The sequence below is a fragment of the Apodemus sylvaticus genome, chromosome 13 (genome assembly GCF_947179515.1).
Source record: "Apodemus sylvaticus chromosome 13, mApoSyl1.1, whole genome shotgun sequence".
Classification (NCBI taxonomy): Eukaryota; Metazoa; Chordata; class Mammalia; order Rodentia; family Muridae; genus Apodemus; species Apodemus sylvaticus.
In genome coordinates, this window is record NC_067484.1 from 32052917 (window position 1) to 32079502 (window position 26586).

Here is a 26586-nt window from a genome sequence, read left to right on the forward strand (position 1 = left end):
GGGGAGGAGGGCGGGGGGAGGGAGGAGGGAGAAGATATTCTCAAGACTGAGCTATTAAGACATGGCTGAAATGTTTTCAGAAAGCCTCGCATGATGAGCTATTAAGACATGGCTGAAATGTTTTCAGAAAGCCTGGCATGATGTCGCATGCCTTTAATTCCAGCCCTTGGGAAGCAGTAAAATGAATCTGAGTTTGAGATCACCCTGGTTTACACAGAGAGCTCCAGGACAACTAGGACTAGAGACCCCCTTTCTAAAAAACAAAAAACCCAAAAAGCCCAAACCAATGAAAAAAGTTATCTGAAGCCTTTTCCTGTTGTGGTTAAGAGAAAACCAAGATCTAGCATGTGAGCTCTCCTAATTCAAGACATTATTTCTTCTGCTGTCAAAAGATAACGATTTCTTGCAGACTTCAAAGTTTCTTTCTTTGGTCTCTTAGACATAAAAATCTTCCTTTTCTCCTCATCAGGCGTGAGCACCTGAGGTAACCCAGCTGTGGCACTGATTTATAGTCATTGCAGTACCTCCCCCATCATTCTGTAGCAGCAGCAACAGCACTGTGGTCCAGATCTGAGTCATCTGAGGCAATGAGCACTTCGAGTTAGTTCAACAATCAGTCTCTTTGTCTGTAGTTCCAATCCTGTTGAATGGACTGGAATGAAGACGTTCATCTCAGCATACAGAAAGCAGTGCTGTCCACTGCTCTCAAGCCTAGCCACTTAGTGGAAAATACGCACCAGTTTTACTAGTTTTATTACTTAACGATGCTGTTGATCCAACATGTTCAAACTGTGTGAAAAAAGGCGTGTAGGCAAGGGCAGATTTACTTTGTTTTGGTGATGCTGTGATCAAACCCAAGACTTCAGGTGTGCTAACAAGCACCTACACCCTGACTGAGCTCTATCCCCAGCTCAGGTTTACTCATAGTGTAACATGAATTAGAAACAAACACCTTTAGAATTCATGACATAAAGATATGCATGCTCCACCAGTGCTCATATATTAAGAGTGTGTTTATAGAAAGACAAACATGTTTCAAGAGAATGCTATCAAAGCTGGGCATCTTTATAATAACCACATTCGTCTGTGTTTTAAGTTACACAACAGTTGTTCAGTATATACAATTAGGAAAACACAGCTAAGCAAACAAAAATATAATCCCTATGTAGATAAACTGTTATGCTGTTCTGGGTTGCTATACAGAATATTTTATACAGTAACAACTGGTCATGTTAAAGACACATTTTTGTTTTTACAAAGTAATTCTGGAGTGAATACAATTCAACTCTAACTTATCTTTTTTTTTTTTTTAAAGATTTATTATGTATATAGTGTCCTGCCTGCATGAATGCCTATAGGCCAGAAAAGGGCACCAGATCTCATTATAGATGGCTATGAGCCACGATGTGGTTGCTGGGAATTGAACTCAGGACATCTGGAAGAGCAGCCAGTGCTCTTAGCCTCTGAGCCATCTCTCCAGCCCCCATAACTTATCTTTTAAATTAATTTAGTCCCCTCTTGCCCTGAGACAGGGTTTTTCTGCATAGCTTTGGCTGTCCTGGAACTCTATGTAGACCAGGTGGGCTTCAGACTGAGAGCTCTCCCTAGCTTTGCCTCCTGAGTGCTGGTACTAAAGGTATGCACCTGTAACCTGGCCTATTTTTTTTTTTTAATTTAAAAATTTATGTGCATGGGTGTTTTGCATGCATATATGTCTATGCATGCCTGGTGATCTTGGAGGCCAGAAAGAGTACAGGATCTTGTGAAATTGGAGTTACAGACAGCTACAAGCCAACCTGTGGTATTGGAAGTCAAACTGGGTCCTTTGGAAGAGCAGTTAGTGCTCTTAACTGCTGGGCAGTCTCTCTAGTTTATACATTGCCAATCTTATGAAAATACACTAAAACATCAATAACAACCACTCTGCCTATATAGGGATGGTTCTGAGAATATCAGGTTTGAACAACTTGATCCTTTTGAAGACTGAGAGTTTTTAGTTTTGTTTGAGATGAATCTCATTCTATATAGTGCCCAGGCTTCTGAAACTCAACAATGTAGCTCAGGCTAGCTCCTGCTTATGACAATTCTGTCTCAGCCCGAATGCCAGATTGTAGGTATGAGCTACTTCATCTGACTAGAATGGTGGCACTTTACAGGAATAGTTTCATTTAGTACTGCCAACTCTGTGAAGTGTTATAGGCCCTCTGATGTTAGCCTGTCACCTGAGACTGTACAGAGAATAGTCACTATCCATGGAACGGAGCCTCTTCGTCAGTAAAGCCAAACTTTGTGTCCTGTGCACTCAAACTTTTTCACTGCTGTCAAGTTGGAAAAGACAGTATGTATGCATACTCACACGCCACTCCCATGTCTTAGGTATATTTTTATGTATGAATAGTTTGTCCATATGAAAAATATGTCATGTAGTTCTGGGTGTAAATTTTTTAAAAATATTCTTTAGCTAGACTGGGATAAAACTTATGGTATCAAAGTATGAATTAAAATGTCAGGGTTTACTTGAGAAATGTAGTCAATTATACAATGGAACATATACATTCTCATATTTTTTAGGTGTATGGGTATTTGTCTGCCTGTGTACCCATGTGTGTCTTGTCTTTCCATTGGATCCCTTGGAACTGGATGTCGGAAGGTTGTGATCTGCCTGGTGGGTACTGGGAACCTAACCCCATCTTCTGTTTGCTATCAGCTGGCAGCTAAAAGCAATGACAATATGCGTACCAATGGAAGTTCAGGTAATAGGAAGCAAATTACAATACACTAGGCTGTTTGTTAGGAAAAGCCCACAAAAGTAAAACAATAGGCATGTTAAACTTGTGTCCATGTACACAGCAACTACCTAAGCTCTGGTTATGGGATTTGACAAGAATTTGTGACTTATTGACAAGGTTACCTGGCTCCTTTATGCTCAAGCCAGACTTGAAAGGTCACACACTTTAAAGATGTTGGGGGAAGGATCCACATGCTGGCTGCTTTTCTGTTAGTATGATACAAACTAGTCACTTTGGAAGAGGAACCTCAACCGAGGAAGTGCCTTCATCAGATTGGCCTGTTGGGCCTGTGGTGCATTTTCTTGGTTGATGAGCAATACAGGAGGGCCAGCCCACTGTGGGTTGTTGGTCCTACATGCTCTAAGGAAGCAGGCTGAGCCAGCCCTGGAGAGCAAGGCAGTAAGCAGCACTCGGCCATGGCCTCTGCATCAGTGACTTCCCTTGCTGATGGAGTATGACCTGAGTTGTGAGCTGAAATAAACCTTTTCCTCCCCAAGTTGCTTTTGGTCGTGGTGTTTTATCACAGCAGCAGAAACGCCAAGGCAGTCCTGTCCGCTGTGCTAGCACCTGAGTATGTTATGCGCGCGCGCACACACACACACACACACACACACACACACACACACACACACACACACACACACCTGGCCCCCAAGGTCGGCACTGGTTGTCTTCCTCAGGTGCTTTCTACCTTATTTTAGACGGAGTCTTTCCCTGACCCTAGAGTTCATTGATTTGGCTAGCCACCCAGCTCAAGGATTTGCCTATGTCGCAACCTTTCATGTAGGTGCTGGGGATCCAATCTCTAGTCTCTACACTTTGCATCAGGCACTCTATTAACCGCCATCACCTTAGTTCTAAGACTTTTTTTTTTCTTTCTTTGGTTTTTGAGACGGGTTTCTCAGTGTAGCCCTGGCTGTTCTGGACTTTCTTTGTAGACTGGGATGGTCTTGAACTCACAGAGATCTACTTGCCTCTGCCTCCCCAGTGCTGGGATTAAAGGCATGCATCTCCATACTCTAAGACTTTTTTTTTTTTTTTTAAATGGCCAAACCACTTATAGAGTAGAAAGCAGTGGAAGAGAAATGTGAGACCAGAACTGAGAGACTTCAGTTGTGCTCCAGTGTAAGACAGCTTGCCTCTGTTTCTCTCATTGATAAAATGAAGTTACTAAGCCCAACGACTGAAAGGTTCTTTTTGCAGTTGAGAGATTTTAAGAGCACTTGGAGGGGAGTATGCTCAGTTCCTACTGCTCACACTGAGGGCTCACACCTGCCTGTAATTCCAGTTCCAGGATCCGATGCCCTCTTCTGGTCTCCACTAGCACGCATACATACTCAGGGCCCCACATAGACACATAAATAAACTGAAAGAAAAAGGATTCTTTTTCAGTGCTAACAACATAACTCAATCAAAGTAATGCTGTTCTCTTGGCTCTTTTGAGTGGGCAAGATGAAAATATCTGATATACATATTTACTCTAAGAACTCATTTTCCCTCCAATAATGATGAGCAAGCCAGGGTCTTCCACGTTAGCTGACACTGTACCACTGAGCAGTATTTACAGGCCCCATACTTTATTCTTACAAAATAAATTAATTCACAAAGCCTTAAAACAGTACAAAAGCAAGAGATACTCTAGCTAAATAATGTGATTTTTTTTTTGTTTTTGTTAGAGTTTCTCTGTGTATTTCTGGCTGTCCTAGACTCACTCTGTATACCAGGCTGGTCTCAGACTCTGAGATCTTCCCCTTCCTCTGCCTTCTGAGTGCTGAGATTAAAGGTATGTACATCACTATCCAGCTTAAATAATGTAATTCTAATGTCTCATATTCCTGAGAGAATGCTGTAAAAACAGTTGTTGCTACTTTTCTCTCCATACATATGTTTGTCTTTTTACCATACCTTACTTTATATGAGCATTAATTTATGTGAGATTATTGTAACTATTCTGATTTTCAAAAACATCAAGGTCAGTTTTCAGAAATCATAAGCCTGTCAGAAAAATTGAATGGCATTTCATCAGTTGTCTCTACAGGCACATTACTTCTACCAAACTGGCAGTAGTGGTGGGGGGGATAATTTGATATGAATGCGTGTGGAGTCCGGCTGTTATGACACCTGTCTGGTGGCATACCACTGTCTGCATTACCAAGATGCGAATGGTACACGTCATGGAACGAGTCCTGAGAGGAAGGGAAATGCCCTGTTCTTGCTGAGGTAGATGTGGAGCTGTGGTAAGGCTCGTCAGGCATACGACAGGCTTGGAAGCAAGTCTTCCTGCCCAAGCCTCGATGCATGTCTAGCTTGGCAATAAGAGGCTTCCCCACATTCACCTCCTGTTTCTCCTCCACAGTGTCTTCCAGTCCTGAATACTGATACGACAAACAGACTGTGAAGATCAGATGTTCCTGGAAATGAAAAGAAGTGTATCACATTTATTAATTGTGGAAACCATGACATATCACCCCACCCTACCCCAAAGCCCCACTTGGCTCCCTTTCTGAGGTTCCCCTTTCCAACTCCCCTAAACAATGCAGGCTGCATCATTCGATTCTTATCTGTTTAATAGAATTCTAGTTCTTACTAAAGTAAATTACAAAACCAGAGATTTCTTTCCATTTCTGATGCACCGTGAACGGCATTTTCTGGCAGCTGCGGCACTGGGACCTCACCCTTCCCCAGAACTACAAACAGGCTCCCTTAAAGTGAAAATGCCCTGCTTTACATGCACATGTAAGACTAAGCTGCCTGAAAAATACTAGATAGTAACTTGATTGGATAAAAAGAGATGAAATAGACAGAACCAGCTTCTCACTTGCTAGTCAGCAAGAATTAGAATCAAAAGCAATTCCTTTTTTAATTTGCTATGTTTTGCTGAGGCTAAAACAAAGAAAACATCACTTAAAAGTATATCTCATTCAAAAGTGGACTGTCTACCCTGTGTCTAACTTCTCGACTGCATAGAAGACAGACAGTCTTAGGCCAGTATCAGAGGCAGAGTTTAGTGCATCACTGAGAAGACCATGGTAGGTTAGTTAATGCTGCTCCAATGTAATTCCCCAGTGAAGCAGCTCATCCCCGACGATGCCACAATCCATTTTAGTTCCACAGCTGTTTGCTAGGTGCTGTAAGCAGGAGAAGCAGTAACCTTTAGCTTCTGCAGTGAGCTGAGTCTAGTATAGAGGCAGTGCTTGGGGAGCTCTTTTGATACTAGATAGCTGCCAGTTTCCTCAGGAGTCCCCTTGTTGGCATGCTTCGGATCAATATCGAGGTCCTATAAAAAAAAAACAAACAAATCAGTGAATGTCACAGATGCAATCAATGCAAGTTAGAACATTGTCTATAACAAAGTATCTTCATAGATACTGTTCTTTCATGAGCACTGGCTAGAATAGGCAATCCCTTATTTAGGACTAAAGAAACATGAAAATTATTTTCTAAGGTCAATAAATTGCCATAGGAACTCCACACTCTATACATTTTAAAGTAGTTTACATTGAAAACATTTAGAGTTATTTCTAAAAGGATGGTTGTCCTTTAAACTGTTCTTTGAAACACTTTCTAACCTGTTCCAGTTTCCTTTTAGTCTTGGATTCTGTCTTTATTTTCATTTTGGGAAGTTGCAAGGAGATTCATATGCATGGAATACTTAGAATAAATAAATGAGTAAGATAAAAATTAGTCCCTCTTCTTTTCCTCCTCCCTCTGACCAACCCACTAGTGAAAATCAAGGGGTGTTCAGCTCCTTCAGAGGGAAGCCTGTGGTCTTTCCTGGCCCACCACTCAAGGGAGGTCTACCCTACACACTACAGCTGGAATTCCGGGCACGGTGCATCTGTCTTCTTTGGGGCTCCATGTTTCACAGTTTGCACTCGTGTCCTTCATGCAGCCTCTATAAGTGATAAGTGATGTGTGTCATTTCTTTTTCTCTTAGTCCTTGGTTACTTCTTAATCTGTCACTCATACACAGGGGAAAAATAACTATTTATTGGTTTCTATAAACTAGTCCAAAGTGATATCAGAACTAAATGTTTGAAAAGAACAGAGTTCTGTTCTTCCTATGGCTACCATAGCTTGATAAGTCAGGTTTTTGTTTTTTGTTTTTTGTTTTTTTGTTTTTGTATATTTGTTTATGTTTTTAAATTTAAGTAGTGTATATGTACCTGGGTGAGTGTATGTTATCAAATGGATACCTCTGGCAGTTAAAGGATGCTGGACATCCTGGAACTAGAGTTACAGGTAATTGTGACCTGGCTGATGTGGGTGCTTAACCCTAGTCCTCTGTAAGAGCAGTATGTGTCCTTGACCTCTGAGACATCTCTCCAGCTCTAGCAGTAAGTTGTATGTTCTAATGTCACCCACAACACTTGTTTATACACATATCCACACCCACACACCCCTTGCATATATAATATTACTTTCTTCTCACATTTGAAATTCTATTTAGAGAATATACTAAAGACATACTTTCCGAGTGAACTTCAGACACTTCTGAATTTGACAAACTTAGGGCATTGCGGCAGTTCTGAAACACTAAGTCAGATCAGGGTTACACAAGCATGCATGCACACAGGCACATAAGCTTCTTTCACACTCAGTACTGACTTTTATGGTTTCTGTCTTTTGGTTTGTTTGTTTGTTTGTTTTTTAGTTTCCTAGAATAGACTTTCTCTTTGTAGCCCTGGCTTTCCTGGAATATCCTGGCCCAAGGCTACCCTGGCTATCCTAGCCCAGGCTGGCCTTGAATTCACAGAAGTACACATGCCTCTGCCTCCCAAGCGCTGGAATGAAAGGAGTGCATCACCACTGCTCAGCTGGACTTTTATGTTTTTAAAAGTTTATTATTTAAGTGATTTTTTTCTTTTGATGCTAGGGATAGAAAATAGGGTCTTATACCTGCTAGGCAAGCACTCCATCCCCAAGCTGTAGCCTCATTTCAAAGTTCAGCCTTTAATAAATGAGAAGTTATCATTGTATTTTAGACATAAGAAACAAGAGACTTACGAGAGGGAAATCAGTAACATAGGCATCGCACATTATTATCTCAGGTGGTTTGTGGACTATACTTGTATAGATTATCATAACATTGGAGAACTCGGCAGCAAATCCTAATTGAATATGAACGCCACACTGAAATTTAAGGCACATACTTTCTGGAAGTTCTGGAAAAGAACAGTAGAAACAACTTATAAAATATCACTTAAAGAGTAGTTGGTAAATTGTCTGACAGATCATGAATATTTGTGTGGGGCAGAATAGGTTAGATTCTTTGCTTAAAAATATTATATAATATTACTACTGAAACATATACAGACAAATAGACCAAAAGCTGAAGTTTTTTTTCATTTATTGTAATTCTTTGCCATCTGTATATATGGTTTTTCTAGTAGTAAAAAAGATATACACAGGCTTTATTAATGACTCGATCTTTATGACAAGAACTTGTGTGCCTGTGTGGTGATAAAGTCTAGGGTCTTGGACATTCTAGGTAAGCAATCTACTATTAAGCTAAAACCTCATACGCTAACAAGAAGTTTTACAAAGTGTAATGTCACCAAGTGGCTATGATAATTTGTTAACTAGTCATTTTACTTCTGAATGGCCTCAGTATTCTGGAGTTTTGATATGTTTCTATTAGCCAATATTTCATAAATTTAATGCTTCAGAATTGTTGGAGAGTGCTATTTGATGGTTCTTACATATGCCATACTGTCTTTGACATGAAATATAAATATACTAATTTCCTTAACATATTTTTTCCTTTTTCTTTCTCTCTTTCTCTCTCTTTGTTTCTTTGTTTCCGTCCTTCCCTTTCCTTCCTTCCTTCTTTCTTTCTTCTTCTTTCTTTCTTTTCTTCCTTCCTTCCTTCTTTTCTTCCTTCCTTCCTTCCTTCCTTCCTTCCTTCCTTTCTTTTATTGTTTTTTGGATTTAGTTTTTTCGAGACAGGGTTTCTCTATGTAGTCCTGGCTGTCCTGGAACTCACTTTATAGACCAGACTGGCCTCGAACTCAGAAATCCGCCTGCCTCTGCCTCTCAGAGTGCTGGGATTACAGGTGTGCACCACCGCCGCCCGGCAATACCCTATCCCTTAATGTTCATCTTCACCACTATAATTTTGTTTGTGTTGTTCATGTGTGTGTGTGTGTGTGTGTGTATTTGTGGAAAAGACAATTTTAAAACTATTTGTGTAATTCTATAATGGTGATATATTTATAACATACTTATTTTAAAATGTGCTCTAATATTGTAAATTTGCCAAAAATTATGACTTATGAGAACAAAGTATTATAAGAATTTTTTAAAGTTTTATTTATTTTATTGTGTGAATACACTGTTGCTGTCTTCAGACACACCAGAAGATGGCGTCAGATCCCATTACAGATGGTTGTGAGCCACCATGTGGTTGCTCGGATTTGAATTCAGGATCTCTAGAGGAGCAGTCAGAGCTCTTAACCCCTGAGCCATCTCCCTGGCCCCCATTATAAAGAATTTTTAAAACAGAATTTCAAGGAATATGTTATTTTTTTCAATCTTTTCTACAATAAGAAATTCAGAGTAGATACTTGGGGAATTTTACAGAAAATCCCTCAGGCAGTAATTCAAGTTTACGTTTTTTTTACTACGTCATATAAAAAAAACCACCAAAAGGTCATTTTCTCTTCATCTTTTTCTTATCTTTGTCCACCAATTAAGTGTCATAGATAGCAGGATAATGATAGTTCTGAGTGTGTTGACTCCAGAGGTGAACTTGTAGTCACCTGACAACCCTGTGTGACAGGGACTGCTCCTTAACAAGTTGAGCATACGGTAGACTCCAGACCTGCCTGACTCCTGACAGTTGCATATTCAACAGTCACAGTGTGGAGAAGGTAAGAGTTTGCCTGCATCCCACAAAAATAAAAATTTAAGCTCACTTTCAGAACAGAAGAATTAAACATGATTATTTAAGTTTTGGAGTTCTAGGCCAGCCTAGGTTACCTTTTTCAAAAGACAAAAACAAAAACAACAACAAAAAATAAAATCAGTTTTCATTAATAGTAAACTAATAAATGAAATAACTTGGTATTTCTAGTATAAATCATATACAACTAAAACATTAGTTTTGGACTTGCCTACTAGATAGGTGAACACTTGTTATTTTGAGGTAGCATCTTGTCATGGGTCCAGACTAGCCATGAACTCATGATCTTCCTGTTTTAACCTTCTAAATGCTGGGATTATAGGGGCACAACAATATACTTGGCCCCCACCCCCACCCCCACCCCAATCTCACTGTAAAATTTAGGAGAAAACTGTTTACTTAGAATAAAAGACTTAGGATTTAAAAAAATAAGTTTATAGTTAGCTGAGCATGGTATCACCTTTAATCTCAGCATCTAGGAAGCAGAGGTAAGTGTATCTGTGAATTTGGGACCAGCCAGGTCTATAGCCAGAGTTCAGACCAGACAGGGCTACACAGAGAGACACTGCCTCAAAAACCAAAGCAAAGTAAGCAAACAATAAACAAAGTAAAAGAACACTCTTGCAAGACACAGAGTTCTCTTACCGTGAGCCTTGGCCCACTGCAGGTTCCGCACCAGCGCCTCTGCAGAGCACGCTGCCCCCTGGATGGGATCAGTAAGCGCTCTCTTTTCAGACAAGCTGCTGCGAATCTCTAGAGCTTGTCTGCCTTTGGTAAGGTGACACTTACCCATATCTGAAGGACAAGAAGGTAAGCATTTTTTAGAGACCGATTCTTTTGGTATGTCTAAAAATATTTAGGCCAGGCAGGATGGCAAACACCTTTAATCCTAGCACCCAGGAAGCAGAGGCAGGAGAATGTCTGTGATTTGAGGCTAGCCTGATCTACAGAGTAAGCTCCAGGGCAGCCAGATTACATATAGAAACCAGGTCTCAAAAAACAGAACAAAAGCAAAACAGGTCATGTCTCAGTATCACCTACTAACCAACCCTCACTCAGTGTTCACTATGCATCAAGCTCAGCTCAAAGTGCGGAGGACAAAGCCTGAGGAGACACATGAAGTTACGACCTAAATGCATGGTTCCTCATTATTAATCACTATTAGTTCTTCTGAGACAGGGTCTCCTGTTGCCTGTGCTAGCTTCAAACTCAGCATGTAGCTGAGACTAGACATGGCTAGGCAGGCTTCCTTTTTGAGAGAGATATCATGATAATTCATGTCTGTAGTCTGCTGAGAAACACATTCAGTACAAAGTCAAATGACAACACATACATGAGAAAAATGTCACATTTTCTTCACCTATCTCTATTTTTTAACAGGAAGTAATATATTAAAACCACCTACCTAGCCGAAACGCCATTGTTCCCCTGCCCCCAGCTTGAAGTCACTATGACTCAATGCCTAATACTTGTAAATAATATGTCGACATTGTAGTTTTGAATTTAACAAAAATGATATAAATAGATTTTTGTAATGTTTTACCTTTAACCTGGGAAGACTTTTGTATACTTGTATGCACCAATTTAAACTTAAAATTTATTATATATTTGGTATGAGTAGATGGTAATTTACTGATTCTACTTCTATTTATTTTAGGGAAAGCAGGGTGAAGGAGAGCTTTTTGTTTTTTTGAGACAGGGTTTCTCTGTGTAGACCTGGCTGTCCTGGAGCTTGCTTTGTAGACCAAGCTAGCTTCAAACTCAGAGATGCACCTCCTCTGCCTCATGAGTGCTGGGATTAAAGACATGTGCTATGACTTCCCAGAGTACTTCTGTATATTATGCTATGGGTTTCTTTTCTTTTCTCTTCTCTTCTCTCCTCTCCTCTCCCTCCCTAGCCCCCCCTCTCTTTCTTTCTTTCTTCTTCTTCTTCTTTTTTTTTTTCCAAGACAGGGTTTCTCTGTGTAGCCCTGGCTGTCCTGGAACTCACTCTGTAGACCAGGCTGGCCTTGAACACAGAAATCTGCCTGCCTCTGCCTCCCAAGTGCTGGGATTACAGGCGTGTGCCACCACTGCCCGGCATGCTATGGATTTTTAATAAGTAGTAAAATTGGTGAGATGGTGTGCTCCTGTAATCTCAAATCAGTATATGTTGGGGATTAAATAGGAAGAACAAAAAATGTTAAAGATTCTTATTGGTTAAAAAGGAAAGATACACAAAGAACTTAAGCAAGATGAAAAAGAAACAGGAAGAATTAACCAAATAAAAAAAGATCAGATGGCTAAAAAAGTTAAAAATTTTGGTATGGCAGTACATTCCTGCAATCATAGTAGGCCAGTCTGTACTATATAGGGGAGAATGCCTGAAAAAAACAAAACAAAACCAACCAATTAACTACCACCACCAACAAAGGTAAATTAACTTAAATTTTTAATTTCAAGAAAAGACCACCATTTTTGCATTTAAAAGTCTGTTACTTGCTACCTCTAAAAGTTATAGCCAAAGGAGAATAAGATGAAATGTTTAGAAGTAAATGCTTAAGAAATAGCATATGGATGCTGGGCAGTGGTGGCGCAAGCCTGTAATCCCAGCACTCTGGGAGGCAGAGGCAGGCGGATTTCTGAGTTCGAGGCCACCCTGGTCTACAGAGTGAGTTCTAGGACAGCCAGGGCTACACAGAGAAACCCTGTCTCAAAAAAACCAAAAAAAATCATTCATCTAAGTTAAAAAATAATGAACCATACTAGATTAGAAGAATTTTGAAGCATCAGATTATCTTCTTCATAGCTGAAGAAAAAGCATTAAATATGTTCACCATTAATTCTCCAAAAACATATCAGCAAAGAAAAGAACTTTCTTAACCTGACAAAGAATATTAAAAACTTGTATTATCTTCCATGCCCACTCTCTTTAAATTAGAAACAAGACAATGATACGAGGGCTGGAGAGATAGCTCAGAGGTTAAGAGCACTGTCTGCTTTTCTAGAGGTCCTGAGTTCAAATCCCAGCAACCACATGGTGGCTCACAACCATCTGTAATGGGATTTGATAGCCTCTTCTGGTGTGTCTAAAGACAGCTATAATTGTACTCATACACATAAAATAAATAAATCTTAAAAAAAAAAGACAATGATACCTTCAAAAACTACCATTTGTATTTAATGATGTCTCAGAGGTACAACTCAGTACCACAGAAACATACAATGTTCTTCTCAATCAATGCACAAAGCAAAAGCAATACGATCAAAACATGACAAAGGGCCAGAGAGATGGAACACTTGTTGGTAAGAGCACTTGCTCTTAGAATCAGGTTCAATTCACCTTCATGGCAGCTCAGAGCTTGGTAACTCTAGTTCCAGGGGATCCAACTCTCTCTTCTGATCTCCATGTGCTCCAGACACACATGTGAGCAAAACAGTCATATTTATATATAATAAGTTAAAAAACAATGGGGAAAACATGGATATATTTTCACTTAAGTGGATTTATATGGCAATTAAAATATGGACAAATATTCCATATTACTAATAAGCAGTGAAAAAGACCAAGACCATTTGAAATATTGTTTATAACATCATTATACATCATTTGATAGTCTAATCTATCACGTGATGGAGAAAGTACGGATTCACTGTCTCCTGCATAGTGCTGGTGGGGGATGGGTATAGATACATCTTTTACAAAACATTTTGGTATCATCTCTTATAACTGAACACTGACATGCACTATGACCCAGCAACTCCAGATCACAGGTTTCTATCTCTAAGAGACTCTGTGTACACTTCAGGGTGCATGTATGGGAATATGAGAACAGTATTACTCATGGTAACAAAAATACCAAAGTAACTCGAATGTATATCAATTAAACAAAATATGAAATAAACTGTCTGCTTTTATTAAGGCTGTATGCAGCCTTTAGTCTGTAGCCTAGAACTGTATATTTGAACTTTTCAGAACATTATTGATAAGGTGTTTTTCCCCTTCAATAACATGATCTTCAAACAATTCCTACCATAAATATTTTTAATTAATCAGAAAGTAAGAGCAGAAAGCTGTATTTCAAAGGTGAATGACTTTTGAACAATTTCTTATAATTACTTCTGTTCTTCACTACTAAGATAATGAGTTATAATTGTCATTTAACTATTCTAGAGTGACCTAGGGAAGGGAGTCTCAGTGAAGGGTTAGGGGTTAGGCTGGTCTGTTGGGGGCTATAATGAGGCTACAAGACCCACCTATTGTGAGTGACATCATTCTCTGGGCAGACCTTGACTGTCTACAAGTGGAGAATTCAGGCATTAGTTAATACACTGTGTTCTCTGATTATGGTGAAATTTGGGTAGCTGCTTCACCTTGTACTGATGAACTGTGAGTCAATTAAGTCCTTTCTTAAGTCGCCTTTGTTAGGATACTCTGTGTTACATCTAACTATTATGATTTTATTAAAATCTACTCATTTTGTACAGTTGGTTGGCTATTACCCATGAAATGAACAATATGTCTAGCACGGAACTTTATGTTTTACTCTAGTGTACTTTAACCTATTCTTGTCTGGGCAATTTTAATTATGGATGCATGCCAGGTCTGAAAGAACAAAAAAATTCTTAAGTTGGTAAGAAGTTCAAATACTCACCACATATGGCAACTTGGTAAACATCATAGGTGAGTAAGCGTGTGATTTTTATTAAGTTTTACATAGTTAAAAAATACTTTGGGTGACACCTCCAGCTTTAAAATATACCTCAGAACTGCAACTGGCCAGAGCATGGTGACTCATGGCTCTCACACAAACACATGGGAGGTTGTGGAACATCAATACACTGCTGTTCCAGGATGGTTTAGGCTAGCTGCCTCCCATAGAGAAAGTTAAAACACCCAAGGAGATCTGGAGCACCTGCGATAATAACCCAAGGGCTTTAAGTTTGAAGAAGTGGAATGTTTTCAGATAAAAGTTTGAAAAAGAGGAAAGTCAGTATGTAAAAGAGACAAAAGCAGAACTTCTGTGGCTGAAGTAGGTAGGAGGAAGTCTAAGGACCTGGCAGGTTGTGTGCAGTGTTAAGTTCTCTCTCTCTCTCTTTCTCTCTCTCTCTCTCTCTGATGAACAGCTGTTAGTAAAATATTTTATTCTCAGTGGGCAGTACGTGACTTTAACCCCAGCGCTTGGGAGGCAGAGGCAGGAGGATCCTGAGTTCAAGGCCAGTCTAGTCTACAGAATGAGTCCCAGGAGAGCCAGGGCTGTATGAAGAAATCATTCATACATATATATATATGTATATATGTGTGTGTGTATATATATATATATATATATATATATACATATATATACACACACACACATACACATAATGTATATACACTATATATTATATATGTATATATACACATTATGTATATACACTATATATTATATATACATTATATATGTATATATACACGCTGTGTATATACACTATATATTATATACATTATATATGTATATATACACATTATGTATATACACTATATATTATATATACATTATATATGTATATATACACATTATGTATATACACTATATATTATATATACATTATATATGTATATATACACATTATGTATATACACTATATATTATATATACATTATATATGTATATATACACATTGTGTATATATACTATATATTATATATACATTATATATGTATATATACACACATTGTGTATATACACTATATATATTATACATACACTATATATTATATATACATTATATATGTATATATACACACATTGTGTATATATACTATATATTATATATACATTATATATGTATATATACACACATTGTGTATATACACTATATATTATATATACACTATATATTATATATACATTATATATGTATATATACACATTGTGTATATACACTATATATTATATATACATTATATATGTATATATACACATTATGTATATACACTATATATTATATATACACATTATATATATAATCTCTATATATAAAATTCTCAATGCATTATGTCTGAGCTTTGTGTGATGGCTCATGCCTCCAATCCCTGTACTCAGGAGTCTAAGGCAAGGGGACTGCTGAGCATTTGAGGTCAGCCTGGGCTACAGAGTGAGACATCTCAAAAATCAAAGACTTAAAAACCCCCAAACATAACCTTTCAACTGTGTAAGATCTGTAACTTCAGTTTTTAGGGTTTACAAAGGGTGTATCATCTTTTTGATGTGGTTTATAAAAGGTCATTTCAAAAAAAAAATACACTGCAAAGCACAATACTTAAGTTGAAACTGGGGCTGAAGGGATGGCTCAGCAGTTGGCTATTCTTGCAGAGGACCAGGGTTCAACTCCCAGACCGCACTGCCATCTGTCACTCCAGTCCTAGGGATCCAGTTACCCTCTTGTAGCCTTCTCAGGATCAAGGCATGCATGTGGTGCATAGGCATACACACAGACTAAAGAGCTATACATATAAACAAAATTAATTAAGAATAAATAAATTAAAAAGACTAGGACAGAAGGACTGTGAAATAGAAGCCAGCCTGGGCTATACAGTGAGACCTTGTCTCAAAACACAGACATAAAACCAACAAATCCAAAAGCCAATAAAACAAAACAAATTCAACCACACTGTAACCTACATATTTAACAGGTACAGACTTGGTCTGGACATGAGTAACAGTAGTAGTGAACAGTCAGGGAAGAGGACGAAGACCAGAGGAGATGGAGGATACGAGACATAAGGTCATGCATTGAGAGCAGTGCCTAAAAACACCTAAGGTTGGCAAAGAACAATGGGGTTGTCTTATTTCCATCAGGGGGTCACTATCTTTGGAAGGTAAGGTGTAAACAAAGCTACCTTGGTAGAGATGCTCACTGGACTTTTCCCCTAACAACTAGACTGGGCAGCAGCAAGTCTGACCCAGGTAGACCTCTGAGGATCGACTCCCATCTCCCCACTGCTCATGACATTCAGGTACGACAGTAAGGAGAGAGCAGAACAGGACAGCAGCAGTGCTGGTGAACACTAAGACAAGACTGTCTGCTACACCACACACACACACACACACACACACACACACACACACACAGGTTCCAAACCTACACAGTACTGATCGAGGCACTCTGAGTGGGTTTCTCCCCACTGCTGGGCTTTTTTGAGTGGATTGTCCTTTTACAAATTTTACCTTCTGCAACTTCATCCAGTAACACAGTAATTTTCTTGTCTTCTAATAATCTATCTTTTAAAAATTTCATAAAAATTCCATTTGCCAGTCCAGAATGCTGGATTTCAAAGGCTTCTGCTCCTTGGCACCTTAAAAACAGCAAGAGAAAAAGGTGACTAAGGCAGGCACACAACAACAAAACCACATGGTCACTGACAAAACTGAACACACAACAGAAGCCAAGGGCAGAATGACGGTATCCAAGGCTGGGAAGTGCGGTGGGAGGGGCGTGCTAGGCAGAGGGCAGATGTTCTTTCTCTTAGCTAGGCTACGTAAATGGGTGTGTAAGGTAAATGGAACACTAATAGGTTCACACAGTCAGTCTACGCTGTGTACATTGTTGTACCCTATACCCCACAAACACACATGCTTATAATTTGTCACTCCAATAGAAAAGAAACCAACAAAAAGAAAAGCTAGCACTTGCTAGTGGAGAGCCTGCCCACAAATAAGCTTCTATTTCATCAGTGCCTGCCCTTCAATGGCTCCCAACCAGAACTCAGCTAGAGGTAGCAGTGGAAGGTTCTGCTGCTCAGTGAGAAGGCACCAGATGGAAGTGCATGGCTAAAGCTCTTTGTCAAGCATACTGAGAAGGACACCCATGGACGCTTCTGTCTCTAATCTACAATCAAAACAAAGATGTAAAGAACACCGAATAAAACGATTCTTACGTGGCATATCCAAACACAATATTGGCAGTGACTTTCAGTGCATCCAAGATTGGAATGGTATCATCGTAGTCATTTCTATTTATATGTGTGGGAAGGAATAAAGGGCAGATACAAGTATGAGAAATCAGTGTTCTTCAATGAAAGATATGCTACTACTTACAGTATATATAAAATGACAGATTCAAGTCAACCCCCCTGCCCCCCACAGGGTTTCTATGTACAGCCCTGGCTGTCCTAGAACTTGCTTTGTAGACCAAGACTTGCTCTGGACTAAAGGTGCTACCACCCCATGATTCAAACTCTCTTACATAGACAGCTATATACTTACCCTGGGCTCCTACATTTTTAAGACAATAAGTAGTCACCACATCTTCTGTTAACTTTTTCTAGAGGTAGGATCTTGCTGTGTAGTGTAGGCTAGCCTTCAACTCCAGACCCTCTTACTGTGAGCCTCCTGAGTGCTAGGATGCGGCTATACCTGGCTTTTACGGTTTCTAGACAGGGCTCACTATGCATCCCTGCTGGCCTGGAACTCACTGTGTAGACCAGACTGCTCTGAACTCACACAATCTGCCTGCTTCGGCTTCCTCTGTGCTACGATTAATCCAGTTCACACTGGGCTTTTTTGTTAGCTGAACTCCCCTCATCGAATTCTGGCTGGCAAAGCAAGCAAAAAGTAGTATTTGGGAGGAATAATCACTGGTTTTGATCCTTGGGGACACAAACAAATTCAAGACTTCCAAAATCTGTGTCAACAATACTTCACACAAGACAGACTGGTGACATGCTCTGAATCCACAGGTGTGGTTTGTTAATGCCTGGAGAGTATCTGCAGTGACTGCTAGCAACACGTATGTGCATTCTAGAGAGAGTATATAACTTGTACCTTTTAGCCTCTTTTACAGCAAACAGAAAAAAAGTTAAAATAATTAGATATCCATACTGAATGAATAAATAAATATACATTTTGGTTTTTCGAGACGGGGTTTCTCTGTATAGTCCTGGCTGTCCTGGAACCCACTCTGTAGACAAGGCTGGCTGTCCTAGAACTCAGAAATCTGCCTGCCTCTGTCTCCCGAGTGCTGGTATTAAAGGCATGTACCACCAGTGCCCGGCTTGAAAATATATTTTCATCAAGTCTGTTTTCAGAAACTCACAATTCCTAGTGGTTCTTAGCACCTTACAGAATTGCCTTACATTGAATGTCAAGGTTGCTATTTGATAGAGATTAGACATTTTACCTTTTCCGACACATATCCAACAGGAACACATTCAGTCCAGTCTCCTTTTCTTGCATTAATTTCAGTATGTTTTGAACGCATAGGCAATTTTCAGACCTATATGGATTTGGAGCATCAACAGGGACCATAAAACTGTTCCCAAAGTTTTCGTAACCGTGCCCTGCATAATATAACAACCCTGGGGGTAGGGAGAGAAAAGATGTCAACTCTAAAAGTACTTTCAACATGTATACACACTGTAAATAAAATTATTCTGGAAATGGCCATCATTTAAATTTAAGATAGCTCCAAGCTACTTTCTGAAATATACTTTAATTTCTAGAGGTATGACTGAGTTAACAGTATACTATGGAGTAGAAAATGGTAGTGAGGACTTCTCTCCTAAGTTGCTCTCCATGACCCAGAGTGCAGAAAAGAACCTTAGTAAACACTTAGCAGGTTAACAGGCAAACACGATTCAAGATGTTTAACATCATTTACCACTAACAAATCAAAACTGGGGTAAGAAGCCATTTCACTGTTACTAGGGTAGCTGTACTCAAAAGATAGGCAGTAACAAATATGAGGCAGCGGAACCAGGATTCCCATTTATTTCTAGCAGTAACTTATTATGGTATAAACACTTTGCAAAGAGTCTACAAGCTCCTCAGGAAATTAAATACAGCATTACCAAATGTTCAGTAATCCTACTGAACTGCTTGGTGTACACGTAAGAGACCTAAAACTGTGTTCATACAAAACTGTTCACAAATGCTTATAGCAACAGCATTCACATTATTCTCAGTGTGAAAATAATTTATATAACTATGGGATGAGATAAGCAAATTGTGGCAAATTCACATAGTTAAATATTATCCAGTTTTTATGCTATAACATGGATAAAAACAAGCATATACTCAGAGAAAGTAGTTAGGCACAAAAGGTTACAGGCAGAATGATCCCATAGAATAGTTCCATTAAAAAAAGATTCATTTTAAATCATGTTTATATGTGTCCAAATGTGTGTGTATGTATTTTTTCTTTTTTTGTCAATTTGACACAGAAACTAGGGTCATCTAGAAAGAGGGAATCTTAACTTAGAAAATACTTTTACCATAAGGCTGGCCTTCAGGCAATCTGTGGGGCATTTTTAAAGATTAATAACTGCTGTGGGTGGGCCCAGTCCACTGTGACTGGTGCCACTCCAGGTACCCTAGTTCTGAGTGACATAAAAACACAAACTGAGCAAGCCTGGGGGACAAACCATAAAGCAGCGTTCCTCCATGGCCTCTTTTTTTTTTTTTTTTTTTGAGGGGATGTGCTCTGGTTAGCTTTGAACTCACGTTGTAGATCAGGTTGGCTTTGGACTCACAGAAATCTATGTACCAGCTGGGCGGTGGTGGCGCACGCCTGTAATCCCAGCACTTGGGAGGCAGAGGCAGAGGCAGGTGGATTTCTGAGTTCGAGGCCAGCCTGGTCTACAGAGTGAGTTCCAGGCCAGCCAGGGCTACACAGAGAAACCCTGTCTCGAAAAACCAAAAAAAAAAAAAAAAAAAAGAAAGAAATCTATGTACCTCTGCCTTCTGAGTGCTGGGATTAAAGGCATGGTCACAGTGTCCAGATAAGACAAATTTATTTTTAAGCTTAATGACTTCACTGAAGTAAAGATCTCATTTAATCTTAACCCACTTCAAGAAGTATCATGCATTCAGATTCCTGAGCAAGTTTTATCATTTGGTGTACAGCTTCCTAACATTGTAACATATGACCTAAAAAGTTGCAGCAACATTTTAAAAAATTACTAATATTTCAAAAATGTTAAAGATTTATTTTTATTTTTGGATATGTGCAGGTACCCAGGGAGGCTACAAGAAGGTACTGGATACCTTGCAGCCAGAGCTAGAAGGTGTTATAAATCACCCAACATGGGTGCTGGGGACCAAGCTCAGGTCCACTGAAAGACAAGGACTTGCTCACTCATAACTGCTAAGTCATCCCTTCAGCTCCAGTCCCACTTTCTGCCACTTAATCAGACTGGCTTTGAAGACATTGTAAATAGTCTTATGTATACTTAGGTTTTCTGACAGAAAATGCTTATTTTATAACATTTATCTCTCATGGCTTTCAAAGCATTTGCATACACACAACCCACTTTTAATTCAGACAACACATATAAATGATATCTACCCCTATATCATTTTGGGCTATTGAGACAGGGTCTCATTTTGTAGTTTGGCTGCCTGGAACTCTTTGAACCCAGGTTGGCATCAAAAATTGTGACTATCCTCCTGCCTCAGCATCCTGATTGCTGGGATGACAGGTGTAAATTTCCATATCTAAATCCTATTCTGTGTCACAGAAGAGAAAATGAAATAGCTCTGCTTCAAGTCACATGGCTGGACTCTACAGGTGGTATTTCCACCATTGTGTTAAGTTTGTGATTTCCTCGACTTTGTCTTTGTCTTTGTCTTTTTCTGTTCTTCACCTGTATCTTTCTTTTGTATTCATGCTGACACTAATGTATCTGTGGAGATGTAACAGGAACTGGACACTGGCAGTGCATCAAGACAGTGCATCCAGCATGAGCCCTCTGGAGGACCGCTGAGAACTGGTGCCATTCTCACAACTGGCATAACTTAGATACCTAATCAGAAAGCCTGGGTGCTGCCCCATCTGGCTTTAGAGAGATTCAGCTTCGGAGAAGCAGCACCTCTGAGGGAGGCTCAGCTCTCATTACCACAGATAGAGAGGCATGGCCTCATCGCACGGTTGGCATAACTGCTCACATCACTCACCTAAAACAAAATGTGTTTTCTCTTCCAGCATGACTTGGACAAAGTGCAAGCCTCTTGTATCAGAGTCTACAGTAAGATTATATCAAGGTGGGATTTTTTTTTATATTAAAAAAAAAGTGAAAATCATTGCATTTTAAGAACTCCATCTCTGACATGGCTAATTTTCTTAATTATTCAAGGAAAGGAGAGAAAGAAGATACTTTTAGAAACCTCAAGAAATTTAATGTAGTTAGAAGTACAATTACGCACATTAGATTACTAGAGAATTTTTTCTTTATCTGGCTACATGATTTTCAAGAATGTAATTGGGGCTGGTGAGCTGGCTCAGTGGGCAGGGGTGCTTGCCACCAAGACGGATACTCAAACTTGCTTCCTGAGAGCCACACAAGGTGAAAGGAGAAAACTGACTCCTGTGAGTTGTCCTCTGACCTCAGGCACCGTGGCACACACCAACATACATACAAATGTACACACACTAAATAAATACAGGTAATTAAATTGGTCTTTTGAGACAAGGTTTTACCTTGTAGAACTAGCTGAACTAGAATTTACTATATAGTCCAAGCTGGTTTTTAACTCACAAGTGACTATCTCTGCCTCCTAAGCGTTAGGACTAAAAGTATGTACTACCAAGCATGCATCTTTTTTTTTTTTTTAATTTGGATTTGTTTTTTTTTTTCAAGACCAAAAAACCTTTTTCTTGGGTTTCTCTGGGTAGTCCTGGCTGTCCTGGAACTCACTCTATAGACCATGCTGCCTCAAACTCAGAAGTCCACCTGCCTCTGCCTCCCAGAGTGCTGGGATTACAGGCATGCGCCACCGCCTGGCTCCAAGCATGCATCTTAATTAATTAGTTAACCAACTAATTAATTAATTTTAACATAGCTATTTGTTTTGGGCTACAGATAAAGTATTTGGTGGCACATGCTTGTAATCCCAGTACTACAGAAGCCTAGACAGGAGGATTCTGAGTTTAAAAACAGTTTAGGTTACACTAGGAAATTATCTCAACCAGAACAAAGGAAAATAATAAAATACAAGTAACAAACCTCTCCTAATCAAGTGCATTTTACTCTGCATAGTGATCTGAATATAAAATCACCAGCTCTGGTTGACTCACATAATCTTCATAACAAGGTAGGTAATGGAATCATTCCCCTTTTACATACATAAGAATTTGAGGCACCAAGAGGTTTAAAGGCTTACCAAATTCAAAGGACTAGTAAATGAGAAAACTAGACACTGGATGCAAGTAATCTTCATCACTGTGCTGGTGATACTGCTAATGAGAGTGTGCTGATATTTCATGGTATAGAGTACATTATAGTTTATATTCCTGCCCCCTCCCTCCAATTTTTTCTCCCCAAAGAAATCTTAAGCATACTCTTAATATACAAAACCTGATGAGGTCGATTTCTCTAGTTAAGCCCAAAATGCCACTGAGTCCAAATCTCCAATCTAAGGATAAAGGACAGCTTGAATGCTGTTAATAGATTTTTGAGTATTTGTGCATGCATGTGTGGTGAGTATATGCATGTTTACGTGTCTGTGTGCACACCTGTGTAGAGGTGTGCAAGCATGAGTGTGCACATAAATACGGAGGCCAGAAGTTGATGCCGGATGTCTTCCTGGATCACTCTCTACTTTATAGATTGAGGCAGGATCTCTCACTCAAACTCCAAGATTGCCAATTTGGTTAGTCAGCCCGAGGCTTGTTCTGGGGATCCCGTTTCTGTCTCTCAAGAGCTAGAGATCACAGGCAGGCAGGCAGGCAGGCAGGCTTCTGTGCATGTCTGGTATTTACATGGATGCTGAGGCTCCAAACTTTGGCCTTTATGCCTATGCAGCAAACATTTTATCCACTGAGCCAACCCTCTAGCCCATTTAATGAATATTCAAGAACCGAAACAAACCTCGTAACAATGGATACAACAATTTAGGTGGCTTGAATGTGCCAGGCACGAGGGTAATTATTATTATTTTTTCCTGTAACAACAAAATTATCTAACCACAAAATCCAAAGCTTGGACATGAGTCAATTTATTTTAAGGTCCAATGCCATCCGTGGAGTTACAGTTACACTAAACTAAACAGCTGGCTGAAGGACTGTCATATTCTGACCAAGTTTACTTATATTCTCTTCCACAGAAGCCATAGGTAGGCCATAGGCAGTGATGATTTTACACAAACATGTAGTGAGGTGAACAACCACACAGTTACTGTTCTCCTATTTACCTGTATAACTATTTATACATTTATAAGTAAATTATTTGTATTTTTGGTTTTTGTTTGTTTACATGTTACAAACTGAATTACTCATTTTTCTGTTCTACAATACATTTTCCTTTTTCAATGAGTGGGCAATAAGAGAATACCAATTTATGTCTACACTTTTCTGTATCTAAAGTTCTTCATGCTGAAACTCCTTTACCTTCTCCCTATCCCTAAGGAACCTGGGGATATTAGGAGAGGTAAAGGGATGCTCCAAAAGAGACATAAAAAGTCTCCTTATGGCAAGCCCTACACCATGAAGCCTTTACCACACTTACATTTAATGTAGATGTGTCTGATGTTTTGGATAGTCACAATACTTCAAAATATAATGCAGCCACCCTGTTAAAGACACGAATCAGGATTTTAAGTTTTCTAGCTTTCTTAAGCTGTCCTTTGCTCAATTATTTATCAGTCTTTATTCCAGACCCCAAACTGAAACGGTTACAGTGGGGATTATGTGTAAAGTGTGTACACTGTCAGTCAAACTCAAGTCTTGTCCCTTAACTCATCCTTGTATAGTTCTGACTTTTTGCTAATAACGAGGGCAATTTAAAGTTCTGACCTAAACAGTTAAAGGTGGGTGGAGTTACAATAACAACTGCAGCAAAAAATAAGAGTAACTGAATATATGACTATATATATATATAATTCTCATTATTTATTTTACCAACACAGAACCTAAATATAACCTAAATCAATACTTTTTTCTTATACCTCACTGTTTCTAGTAAGGTTTTTAGGAACAAGTCACACAGGCATCTTGAAAACAGATAAATCATATAAATTACTCAAGCAATCTACTTTTTTTTAAAAAAGAACTTTCATTTATTGAAGACTCATACAAAGTAAGTTCTCAAAAACACACTTTCATAAACACAATGTATATTCTATCATAACCTTTTATATTTAAAGGAATCTATATAATATCAAGCATTTATGAATGTTTTGCTACCTGATTATAAAGGCAAATTTCTAAATTTACTTAATGACTAAATACATTTTTTATATTTGATAAAAAAGGAAATACAGGTAAGAATTCTCTTAAGAACAATGTTGTTTTAATATAAAATAACCATTGAAATAAAGATATTAAGCTAATTAGTCATTAACATGGAATAAATATAAAATATAAACACATCAATTCAAAAGTATATTTACCTACCTTTATCTGATTTCCAACTTTTTTCTTTTTCTTTTATATATATGCATATATATACACATATATACATATATACACAAATGCACATACACATATGTATATATACACACACACATACACACATATATATAGATATATATCTATATATGTATATATATAGATATATATCTATATATATGTATATGTATCCATATTTGGCCTGTGCACCACTGTATGCCAGGAAATCTGGAACTGGACTTACAGATGACTGTGAGTCACCATGGAGATGCTGGAAATAGAACTCAGGTCCTCTCAAAGAGCAGCAAGTGCTCTTAACTGCAAAGCCATCTCTCTCTCCAGCCCATGATTTCCACGTCTTAATGTGTATAATAGGAATGGCATGAAATTATGAGTATTAGAATTATCTTACCATATACTCCTTTGTCTAAAAGTAGTAAAAATTCATCCACAGCATTACACATCTCGTATTCAGTAAGATCCAACAATGAAACAACTTTGAAATCTAGTTGCCTTAATAAGTTGGTCAATTCATACACATCCACCAAAGGAGCTTTAAGCTTGGGATGCTCCCAGTAATTCATATTTCCTATCAAAAGAGCAACTTTGTCCTTTGCTGTAAGAAAAAAGAAAAAAAAAGGGTGGGGATTAGAGGAGAATGCAGGAGACAGACAAAGCAGATACCTAGAGAGGTAGGAGAAGTCACAGTGCTGGCAGGGGAGAGACCAAAGAGAAAAGAAGGCTCACAAGGACTTTAGTTCCCATAGTAGTTGTGTGGATGCACCATCTCCTCCTAGCTCTACATCTAAAAATATCTTTACCATCATCATCATCATATTATAGTATATGTGAAGGTGGGCACACATGCATGATGGTATGGTGTGGAGTTCTGAGGGCAACTTTTATCTTGCCAGTGCTTTCCTGTTTGCCTGGGATCAGGCTACTTGAGGAATATTTTTTTGAACTTAAATCTTTTAACTTTTCTCAGACAGAAAGAGGTGTTTTAGGGCAGGGGGAGGCAAAAAGTATGTACCTATGTCTTGAAAGGCATCAGCGAGCCTTTATGGGTACAGCTTGGCCTGAACAGTTGACAGCTGGACAAAGCTTAGAGCTTAAGAGATTTCCACACTGCATCTTTTTTTTTTTTTTTGTTAGTCTTGGTGTGGGAATGGTGGATGTAAGCTGTCAAGAGACCTATGCATTGACAGCTGCATAAAATTAGAGCACAGAAAATTACAATAGTACACACTATTTGATGGTAATCATTAAAAGCTACACAACTGGTTTATATATTTACTATATAATGCTTTTCATTGTTAAATTTTATTTTAAAAATGATAAATTTTATCATTATTGTAGAGTATATGACTTCTACTCATGAAGAAAAGGTTACTTTACAGCATATTGTAGTATGTCAGTAGCAGCCTTATACAACTCAGTTTTTACTGCATTTCTTGAATGCATTGGGACAATATTGAAAAACCAACCTAAATGGTCTAATGATACATTTCTTCAGACATACCTCTATCATTCAGCAGTATGTAA

The 26586-nt window shown here is 38.7% G+C and overlaps 1 protein-coding gene across 4 annotated transcripts in view; it reads right to left on the reverse strand.

Annotated features, from left to right (window-relative positions):
- Nucleotides 1–992: 992 nt before the first annotated feature.
- The window catches only part of Malt1 (MALT1 paracaspase), a 51289-nt gene continuing 25695 nt past the window's right edge, over nucleotides 993–26586 (reverse strand). For all 4 annotated transcript variants that reach the window (XM_052201422.1, XM_052201425.1, XM_052201424.1 and 1 more), the window contains 9 exons: nucleotides 25454–25657; nucleotides 18838–19015; nucleotides 17597–17671; nucleotides 16887–17014; nucleotides 10339–10488; nucleotides 7797–7954; nucleotides 5941–6066; nucleotides 3422–5200; nucleotides 993–3356 (listed from right to left, as the gene is read on the reverse strand). In XM_052201422.1, coding sequence (XP_052057382.1) covers nucleotides 4763–5200; nucleotides 5941–6066; nucleotides 7797–7954; nucleotides 10339–10488; nucleotides 16887–17014; nucleotides 17597–17671; nucleotides 18838–19015; nucleotides 25454–25657 — 1457 coding nt within the window. In that variant the 3' untranslated portion in view covers nucleotides 993–3356; nucleotides 3422–4762. The remainder of the gene's footprint in view (nucleotides 3357–3421; nucleotides 5201–5940; nucleotides 6067–7796; nucleotides 7955–10338; nucleotides 10489–16886; nucleotides 17015–17596; nucleotides 17672–18837; nucleotides 19016–25453; nucleotides 25658–26586) is intronic.